This window comes from Convolutriloba macropyga, chromosome 15, assembly GCF_964194025.1.
Source record: "Convolutriloba macropyga chromosome 15, txConMacr16.3, whole genome shotgun sequence".
Classification (NCBI taxonomy): domain Eukaryota; kingdom Metazoa; phylum Xenacoelomorpha; order Acoela; family Convolutidae; genus Convolutriloba; species Convolutriloba macropyga.
Window position 1 is genome coordinate 44,673,481 of NC_134482.1, and position 11,380 is coordinate 44,684,860.

The 11,380-nt window shown below is 35.8% G+C and overlaps 1 protein-coding gene across 1 annotated transcript; it reads left to right on the forward strand.

Annotated features, from left to right (window-relative positions):
• The first annotated feature begins 266 nt into the window (after nt 1-266).
• Nucleotides 267-10,739, forward strand: LOC142354219 (uncharacterized). Its single transcript, XM_075406471.1, has 4 exons — nt 267-904; nt 3,681-3,809; nt 4,204-4,519; nt 10,481-10,739. The coding sequence occupies exons 1-4, from the start codon at nt 561-563 to the stop codon at nt 10,694-10,696; spliced, it is 1,005 nt and encodes a 334-aa protein (XP_075262586.1). The 5' UTR covers nt 267-560; the 3' UTR covers nt 10,697-10,739.
• The last annotated feature ends 641 nt before the right edge of the window (nt 10,740-11,380 follow it).

Sequence of the window (11,380 nt, forward strand, 5' to 3'; positions counted from 1 at the left end):
ATATTTTTTTATTTCAAGATATTCATGAAGAGCCAGCGTTTAATGTAGTATTCTCAATTTGCACAAAACAATAATGTCAGAAAAAGTCTGTTTGTTTTGCAGTTTGGAATTTGTTTTCTTCGCAACGAAAACGGCAACAGCATTTTCGACATTTATTAATAAAAATTTCTATAAACATATTAAATGAAGAAATTTTAAACTATACCAGTCAATATTGTAACCATCTATATTTTTTGTATTTGTCTCAACTGTAAAGTTACGGAGAAATTGCAGAAGCTATTTTTTTCATCTCAAAAGCATATCTATTATTTGCTGAAAACCACTGAAAAATAGTCAACATTTCTTAACTAACTTGTATCAGCTTTCCATCGTTTTTTTGAAAAAAAAACTTTCGATTCTGTTCGTTTCCAAATTGTTCGCCATTTATCAGCAAAAATTCTGTAAAATATCTTTTAAGATTTTCTGCCAGATTATTACTACTACCGTGTATTTCTTATACTTGAAATTAGTTAGTCAGATTACAACAAGTTAAACTATACTCATATATTCCAAATTTAAATATGGCGATGCGCGAACCAACGTCATTGCTGATAATAACATTTTTCATTTTTTGGTGTTTTGTTAAAATGTTGACCCCCTATCACCCTTTTCACATGCCAGAAATGACGTCTTCCCAGAAACGAGGTCAAAACATTTTGGACGGATGTCATCACGTTTATCTGGACGTCGGATCAAACATTGGAGTTCAAATTCGGAAACTGTTTGAGCCGGAAAAATTCCCAAATGCTGGCATTCATTCGTTCTTTCAAAAGAGCTTTGGGTCAATAGAGAAAAGAAGAAAATGGCAGAAAGAGTTGCCCAGGGACCATTTTTTCCTTCTTTCCTTTTGTGGCACATTTTTCTGGTTTTCAATAATACACGCGCTGTCTTGTCGTGGCGATCGAATATAAGAATTTTTATACAATTTTAGCATTTATTGTACTAAAATTAAATACTAGCTTGAACCCGATCCTGATTTTTTAAACTCATTTCATGGGGCAAACCAATTGGACCTGCCTGCCCGTGTATGCACTTCCTAGCAAGCTTACAAGGCTAATAAATGGTGTCATAAACAGACTTTGTTTTTTCTTTGAACGATCCGCGCTTAATTACCACGATATCGTTAATTATTCTATGTGTTAACCGGATCAGCAAATATGATCCTTCTAAGATAAACGGGAAACCTTAAACAGGAAATGACAGTTATGACCCTAATATAAATCTATATATAAAAAACACTTAGTCTGACCACACATTTGGACTTCGGCCTGTTGCACTTATTATAACTTTACTGATTAAGTGGCACATATTGACAGCTCAATATGCTTTTGTTCAGCAATTTTTTTGTTTATCAATCACTTCCCCTCTCTGAAGCTGTAGAAACAAGAACTGATTAATTCACAATCCCAAAATCTAATACTTAACCTAACGTAAAATTTGTGTGGCCACACTAAGTTAAATTTAGTCATCAACTTGAGAGTGAGTTTGATTTTGAAGTGAACATGGTAGTTTGCAAAGAACCAGAAATTGTATTTGAAATGCATTTTATCAGGAATAACAAAAGCCCCCTGTGAAAACTTGCTCCTACCCCCATGAGTAGTTATGTTAATTCGCTGTTAACTAACAATTTATTGGCTTATACACTCAATGGTGCTCCTGGGCTGGTATATGTTATGGATCCACCCAACCACGCAACCCGCGCTATTAACATGGAAGAATAGTGATTTAGAGGTTTTTAATACTTTGAAAGCAAAATTTGCTCCTAATGTAAGTAATAACAATTTTTAAAGGTCGCAGTTGTACGTACGTGTAAATTATTGCATAGAACGATCATGGGAAACCGTTAGGATGTGTTTTTTGGATTTTTCGCCGTAAATTTTCTAGGGAGACAAATAAGCAATTGCCGCTAACAGGTAGTTACTATTTAAAGTAAAATAGTAATTTCTTGAATTGTTAAAGTCGGATAAACCTGAAAGTTTGGGGATGATGGGGATAGAATAATTTTAATGTCGGTAACCGGATTTTTTTATCGGATTTGACTCAGACCAACGCTCTCTGTAGATTGGTGCTTTGAGGCGACAGGCTGACCAATAATGTGATCCTGAAGCTATTCTAATTTGTAAACTACCAAACTTTCACAGTTTGCGCTTCTTTGAGATACGACAGTTTGTAATATTTAGGTAAAATAAAAAACTAATCCAGTTTGCGCTGAAACTTTGGCACAAATAATTCTTTTCTTTCAACTGTGTTTTGAGTTGATGTGATTTTGGTGCTTAATTTTTTCTGTTCATTAAGGTACAAACTATTTTTTTCTGATAGGTATCTTAGCGAAGACTCTCATTAGCGCCAACACCGAAGATGAAAAAGGCAAAACTTGGGTTTTGGACAATTCACTGAGTGGTATATTCTGGCTACCTAATTTTGGTGTTGTTTTTCTCACTGTTCAGCAGCTTGCTATCATTGCTTCTGAGAAGGGAAACTCAAAAAATAGGAAAAATTAAAAACTTTATGCAAAAAATTTTTTTCAGAAATATTGTGAACTACATATCTAAGGGGTAACAGATGTGATGATAGCTAAACAATCATCAACATTTTTCAGCCTCTTTAGGGCTTAAGGGTCCCGAAAAACACATAACATATCGCAAACGAAATTTTCAGTGGCTGCTTCTAGTTTTTCCAGCTATGGTTTCAAAGCTTTTGGTAAGCTACTGACAATCTTATACAGAATTTCTAGGTGTTGATTAATTAATGCCTGACCAAATTTCACAAGATGTAGGTTTTGCAGAAGACAGAAGGCGCAAAATTTTTTCTTAAAAAGGTTTCTTGTAAAGCGTTTTACCACAGACGTAATTGTTAAGTGCTTAGACGATAAGTCCAGCAAAAACTCAGTGACAAATATATCCTAATTGTGCACAAGATCTTTCACTAAGAAAGTTTGTTTATTGTGTCATTCTGAACGAACGAAATGAGATGTCGAAAATAATTTGGGTTCAAGTTTATCATCTTAATCCGTCTGTAAAATGCGGACTAGAATTTCATTCAGTTTCTGCAACAAGATACGGCGGAAAAATAATATCAGGAATAAGAATATGACAAAAAATGCTTGAAAATCAAAACATGCTCGGACTGCTATTTTGTAAATCAGAGTGTTCAGAGCAGTTTTTCAGTGCTCCTTCACCACAATCATTGCTGATTTTGCGATGAATTTTTTAAAATATTTAGCGCTAATTGATCGATTTTCTCAAATAAATCGAAATTCGAGTGCTAGTAAAGATCAAAAGAAATCAGATTCCTTTTTGTTGGGTATTGTGTAATTGGATGCGTTGACTCGTTGGTCACTTTAGCATTGCATTAAAGGTTTCTGAAACCCATTCTCAAACTTTTTCGCCAAACCTCCCGCGTGTGACTGATTTTGATCCATTAGTACCAATTATGTAAATAATTGAAATCGGAGGTATGTGATGCGGGGTGAGATCGCCCTATTAATTTTACCCCATATCTTTTAACCTCGCGGTTTCAAGTTTTTATGTAATTGGTACTACCATAAACGACCAAAAATAGACTTACGTAGGGTTTGGCAGGCATGAAAAGGCGTACAAAAATGCGGACAAAACTGACAAAAAATGGTCTCTATAAATCAGTGGTGACTCTTACGTGTGTGCTGTGGGCTTTGAACCCAACTCAGATTTCACGGAGGGATTGAAAGCCATCGAAAGAGTTCACAGGGGATGTGGAAGTCACGTGACGTTCTTGACAGAAACTGCTGTTTCAAACAAGAAAGACTCTTATCAAATTGCTCTTTTCTCAAACTTGGCTTTGACTCATTCGCAAATTATCAGAGCAAATACTATGAATGATTCACACTAAAATCATCTTATAAATTAAGCAAAATTTCAATGTCTTTTTTTTTGGGGGGGGGGGGGGGGTGCGCGAGAAATTGCCCGATTGCTTCTGATTAATCGTGGTAAGATAAAAAACTTTTCTTGGGTTTCATTTTGTGATTTTTTGTGGAATCGCATGAAACCGAATGTAAAGATCGTAGCTTTTTTGCAGTAAAATAAAAACTCTATACGTCGAAAATTAAAGTGTTCTAACATACACTTGACAGCTTATTCCTTCGATTGATGAAAGATTTCCGCGCACAGGGAGAGAAAAGAGCCCATTTAACAGGAACGGATGGACCAAATTCTACTCCGATAGTCCGGGGTCAAAAGGGTCCCAACTCGGAGGGGGAGTTATACCCCCTGAACTGAGTGCCTTTGCCGTGGATGCAAAAGACGACACTTTGTACAAACAAGTCAAACTAATTCGGCTGAGTGAATTTGTGAACAATGTGGTTGCTAAGCGACGGATGCCAATATTGGCACCCCATATGAGGATAGGAGGGGTTGCCCCTCCCCCGCGGGTGGTGATGAAAATGGACATTGAGGGATCAGAGGTTGATGTTGTTCCAGATATGGCTATATCCGGATCTCTTCAGGTTCTATTTTTTTAAAATACTTCACTTTTAACTTTCAATTAAATCTTTCAATTTTAATCGTAAGTAAAAATCGCAAAAAAAAGCAACTAAAAAGATAATTAAAAATAATCGAAATTTTTAATTAAACGTTTCCATGATCCCTAATCCCAGGACGAGGTTTTGAGGTTATCCGGGGGGGGGGGGTATCCACTGCTAACAATATAAGAATTGCGGTAATAACGGTGATTTTTTTAAACAAAAACTGCAGTGGAGCAAATGAAGCAGTAAAAAATACCTCCAAAATCGAGGCATCGACTGATAAAAAAACCGTACTCTACCAATGTTAAGCAAGAAAAGTATCCTCGACCATTTTTAGGTACAAAATGACCGTTCTCAAAAAAAGTTTTAGCTACAAAAACTTGTTATCTTGAACCATCATTATGTATTAAAATATGTCATCGAATAATGTTCGGTAGTAAATTGTTTGCTTTAGATATATTGGGTATGAAAAGACCGTCATCGACTGATATTAGGTACAAAAAGACCATCATTGATATTATGTACAAAAAGAACGTTATTCATAAAAGATTTTCCCGGGTTGATAGCAGAGCAAATCAGCGTTGAATCAGTCTATAGACATTCTGTTTTTTAAGAGGGGCAGTACTCTGTTTATGTCACAATTTACACTGGCCAGTCTGATTTTTGAGAAAAATTGTCATGAAAAATAATATGTTCAGCTAAACTCCCGCCAACAAAGTTTGCTTTATATGGGACTCGAAATTCCGCGTTGCTGCTTGTGACATTTTATTTGCGTAGCAAGTTGTAACAACTGCGCTAAATTGGCTTTTTGATAATCGTCTACAAACCAGCATAAGTATAAATAGTTTGTATACTACTATAATAATTACCAGTAGTGAGCTACAAAAGTATGACTTTATTCTGCTCAGACTTAATTTTGGGGTATGATTAAATTTCAGAATATACAGGATAAATTTAGCTTGGGCGAAGTCCATGACCTCAAAATATTCATAATGAAGAAATACTGCTCATAAAGTAACTGAAAATATTATGAAGATACAATTTTCAGAACTGAATTAAATTTTTACTCTTGAAACGTACTGGTTCAGCGCTGAAAAGCTTTGAGACCCAAGTCCGGGTAGCTACAAAAATTGTTCGGTACCAAAGTTTTTCTTTCACAAGTTTTGGGTATGAAAAAACCGTCGACAAATTATTAGGTACAAGAAGACTGTCTACGACCAATATTAGGTATGGAAACATTTTTCTCGACCCAAATTAGTTATAAAAGAACATCATCAACTGATTTTGGGCACAAAAAAGTCCTTATCTGATTTTAAACTTAAACCAGCAAAGAGCGTGAAATTAAACCAACATTAGGTAAGAAGAGCTGAACAACCTCGGCCAACATTTTGTATAACACAAATGTCCTCGAATGATATTAGTTACGAAAAGACCGTCATCGACTGAAAATGATTAAAGGAAAACCGCCATCGATTGATATTGGGTACATAAAGACCGTAATTGATAAAATGCTCAAAAAGAACGTAATTCGTAATATGTTTTAGCTGCAAAAAAATCAACGTATGAAAGTTTTTCAATTAGGAAATATTAGGTATACAAAGACCGTCATCGGCTGACATTGAGTACAAAAAGACCGTCATATATTTATAATGGGAACAGAAAGACCGTCATCGATATTATGCAAAAAAGAACGTTATTCATAAAATGTATTAGCTGCAGAAAGTTGCCATCTTAAACCATTATTGGGTATGATTAGACCACCATCGACTGATATTGGGTACAAAAAGACCGTCATTGATATTATGTTTAAAAAGAATTATTCATTAAAAAAATTAGATAAAAAGTTGTCATCATTTGAGAAAATGTATTCAAACATTGTTTGGTTACAAAATTTTTCATATTCAAACATTGGGTATGAAAAGTCAGCCCACGGCTGAAATTAGGGACAAAAGGACCGTACTCTACCTATATTTGGAATCAAAAAATCGTCTGAGACTGATATTTGTAACAAAAAGGCCGTCAGCGACTGAAATTGGGTAGAAAAAGACCGTCATAGACTGATAATGGGTTCAAAATACTGCCATCGACTGCTATTGCTTCAAAAAAGACCGTGATCAACTGATATTGAGTAAAAAAAAAGACCGTCGTTGACTGATATTAAACTTAGGCTACCGAAAAGCGTCATTGTAAACCAATATCAGGTATGAAGAGCTGTCTTCTACCTATATTCGGCTTGGAAAGACTTTCCTCTGCAATTGTCCTCGACTGATGTTTGTTACGAAAAGACAGTCATCGACTGATATTATGTACACATAGCGTTATTCATGAAACATTTAAGCTGCAAAGTCGCTTCACCGTAATTCAATATTAGTTATGAGAATACCATTTGCGATCAACTTCAGGTCTTCAACGCTGTTTTTTTTACCGATATTGGGTATGAAAAGACTGTCCTGGGCCAATATCATGTGTAAAAAATTTTTATAAAGGACAGTTTTCGAAATGTTTTTGGTATGAAAAGACCTTCCTGGTCTAAAAAACTTTGCAAAGTTTAATTACTTGTCCTCGACTGTAACTGGAACTAAAGCATTCAAGTTTGACTCAATTTTGGCTTGACAATAAATGGCGTCCTCAGAAAATTCGTTTAGATCCAAAATCACCGCTCGCGTATGGCTCGGAAAAAGACAGAGTCTTCATCTTTATGACGCAGACATACCGATATCCAGTTATGTATATAATGTACTGAGGGGTAAACTTATTTTTGCATTAAGGTTTTTCGAACTTGATTCCTCTATGGAAAATAATTATCCTAGAATATATGAGATATGACAAATATTTTAGTTTGACTTATAAATAGCATTGGCTCTGTGAAACGAAATAAACCCAACCCGTGAAAAAAATTGTCGAAACAAAATCTAGGGCCTAGGCAGTGTATTTAAACGCAAAATTTACCACCTCCTATTGACTGTATACGTTTTTTTAAAAAATAAAGTCAATTAGGGCTCAATCAGGGCTAATTTAATACAGTTCTATATTCATTTCATGACCTTCAAAACTTATTTGTCTTTTCATTTCGTGACCTTCAAAACTTTGAGTTAACTTTGTTATCATGCTTCATCCTGTCTAATAATTTCAAGAGAATATCAGAAGATATGTTTTTTTCCACGATGGCCATTAGCCTTACAAATGTGTTAAATATCTCAACTAGCTGAAGCATGTTAACATTTGACAAGAAAAGTTTTACAGCTGACAAGAAAAGAAGAGTTTTACAGTTGACTTTTGAAAAGGAAGCAATGGTTTTAAAACCGATAAAGTTCAACTGTATACAATTTTAAAAAAATTAAAACAAAATGCAAGAAAAGCGAAGGAACGGCTTTTTTTCTTTCAGAACAGTCGTTTAGGAATCAGTAACTTTATTTTTTGCGGAGTGGAACTAATTACTAATTTGAATAAGATCGAAAGAACTTGTAACTTAGAGTTCATTCATACAGAGGCGGAGTTTTGCGGGGACAAAAATTTAACTATTTTTGGTTTACGCGAAAACAAGCTACACCTGAGCTATCATGAAGTCCCCATCCCCCTCCCCCTCCCCCTCCCCCAGAAAGGAAAGTTTTTTGAAACCAATCTTTTTTTTACAATTTTTTTTTTACAAATGTATAGCCAATGATTATGTTTTCAGGCCTAAGTGTGCCATGCCAAAATAGCTTAGATGAAACATTTTTTTTTCATCTTTCCCACATTAGAGTAGGAACCGCATCAATATGCATTTTCATAATTTTGGCGCCATACTAGTGAAATGAGGGTACATGAATACATAAAATCAAATCATTGCAGCGTTAGTTGATCGTACACAGTTGAAAAAAAGGAAACGCTTCAGCTATGATTAGTTAGGGAACAGGAAATCGAACATTACATGACCTTAAGCGACAGAAACTGATTGACTTGTGTCAACAAATGATCAAAAAATGTTATTGCGATAGAAAATTTCTAGCAACCCAATTTTTCTACTCAACGGGCAAAAATAGCTGATAGGCATAATTAGAAATCAGCGCTTTAGTAATTATAAAACTTTCTGTTTGACTAATTTGTATTTAGATAAGGTTGTAGTGCTTTCTTTTTGTTTAATTTTTACATCAACAGTTGATTGTATTTGCATTGAATGATTTCACAGACCACTGAACGTTTGCAGCTGATGAGATAGATATCTTCCGAAACCATTGAAGTGGTTGGGGTAACTTTAATTTCGAACCTGTATAGAGGAGTCAATTGAGTTTTAAATTTAAAGCTAAAAAAACGCCTACTGAGTCTGAGGTAGCAGTAGATAGTTTTCATATTCTTATTTACCCTAAAAAAGCAAGGGTATTCCATGCCCTGTATTACTACTATTTGTGACTGCGGTGCTTTGTAATTGAACTCAGTTAGAAGTGTATGCTACATGAATGCTATGTTTGAGTTTAGTGTTTTCTGAATATGATAACTAAAAAGCTGTTAAGACACCAAAATGAGCTCCGCCCTTTGCGAGGAACCAGCCTGTTCTCAGTTTCTATGACTGAAAACCATAAATCCTTTGCTATCAATAATTAATGAAGATGAAATCAAGCATTCCATAACTTTTAAGCGACAAAAATTGATTGCGCAAAAAAATGGTGGAAAATTGGCAAAAGGGAAAGGAAAATTAATGGAAATTGATTCCTTCACATACTACTCGTCATACTTACAACCGTCCATACTTACAACAAATCTTAAAATGTCTTGAAAGAAGCCTTGCAAGGAATGTACAACTGTTCCATTTGCCGTGCAACAATCGACTTTTCTGCATTTTGCAAGGTGTGACATATTCGACAGGCTTTGAATTATCGAATACAAAACTTACTTCTTTGTCAAATCGATTATGAGTAACTTTCTGGTATCGTGACAGTAAATCGAGGTTTTTAACCTGTATTTCCCCTGTTACTGTTTCTTATGTAATTGCTGGTATTGATGCATTAAGTTGACTGATTTTAGCATAGAAATTGAATCCCATTTTATTAGAAGCTAATCAGAATAGATCTTTCTTCACGCGCGCAATTTAATTCGGTATTTCTAAACATGTTGAAAATCCTGCATACATTTTGCAGGAATTGAAGATGCAAGACCAACTTTTGGTGGGAATCTTTTGGGGTTATGAAATATAGGATCTATTTTGGATCAAGGAAACAGTCATATAAGCAGTTTTATGAATAATGATTTCACTGGCCACTGGACGTTTGCAGATGTTGAGATCTCTTCTGAAATCATTGAAGTGGTTGGGGTAACCTTATATTCGAATCTGTATAGCAGAGCCAATTGAGTTTAAAATTGAAAGCTAAAAAAACGCCTACTGAGACTGAGGTAGCTGAGGCTAAATAAGTTTTCATATCCTTATTTACCCTAAAAAAGCAAGGGTATTCCATGCCCTGTATTACTACTATTTGTGACTGCGGTGCTTTGTAATTGAACCCAGTTAGAAATGCCTGCTCCCTTGGTTGTAAAGTTCCCTGGCAAATTGCTTACAAGTAAACCTTGTAACTTTTTCGCAATTATTTTAAGACCCAAATGAAGTTCATTTGAAAACATGCTCATCCGAGTTAACTTATGATGTCATTACACTCGTAGATTAGAAGAACACAGAAAACAGACACTTTTTGGAAATTGGCTGCCACAAAGACTAGTAACATGCTTTGTTTTTGCAAAGGGATAGGAAACTGCTCATTGTTGATCGGGGTCAAAGTCAATGGTACACAAAATATCGGGTGCACAACATTTTGAGCGTGAAATTGTGAAAGTAGGACAACTTAAGTCCAGATCTAATAATTGTAGAGACCTTCCATTTACCACCCTCCCCTCCCCTCCCCTCCCCACCCCCCCCCCCCCCCGCCCCCACTTCCTACGCTTGGTGAATGCCTATTGAAAATTTTTCTGTTTCAGCATATCAACTTTATGATGGTGGAATGGCACATTCGGATGGAAAAAGTGGAGGAGCGGAAAAATAGGGCGGAACACATCCACCAAATGACGTACAGATTGAGCGAGTACTTGGCATCTCTGAAAGAGGAGGAGAGAACGCACAATCTATCCATTATTGATATGGATGATGAGACCTATTTCACGCATGATATCAAATTGGAGGAAAAGTGTCCATAAAAATTGGGATCTTTTCTTTGATACCTTCCACTAATAACCCTCAGTACGGGGACTGTTTTCCTTTGAATATGATCATCCATAATTGATATTTTAACACCTTTTTGAAATTGTAAGAGTCATTTCTTTTATTGCGCCTTTTATCTGAGAGGGCATCTATTGCATTGAGCCTCCGCGATTATATCATAATAGGGGATATAATTTCGTGGAACGGTGGGTGGGGGGGAGGGAGGGGTGACTACTCGAATATTCGAATATGGAAAAACCCGTAAAATGTAATGGTTGTTCTCACCTCTTATTAGCCTATATATACCATCATAATGGGCATAAAGTGCGCTTTATTTAATATTGAGTGTGGAGGGGGGGGGGGGGGGCTGCAGAAACGTTATTCTGATCAAATTACAAAATATAAAACGTGACAAATATACCCCGACAGGTTCTATTAATAGAGCACGTTGAGCTTTGGGTAAAATAACATCAGCCCAAGAAGCTTGAGGGGGGGGGGGGGGAGAGGGGGTCAAAACAGAAAAGATCCCGCAGCGGAACCATCAGCTCGCATTCAATAATTGAACTATTTCCAAATCATATATGCATTTATAACTTTATTGTGTTCTGTATAAATATAAATTTTTGTCGACAATTTAATGCCAACGAGAAAGGATCGGTAATGTGCGTCTGCACATGATG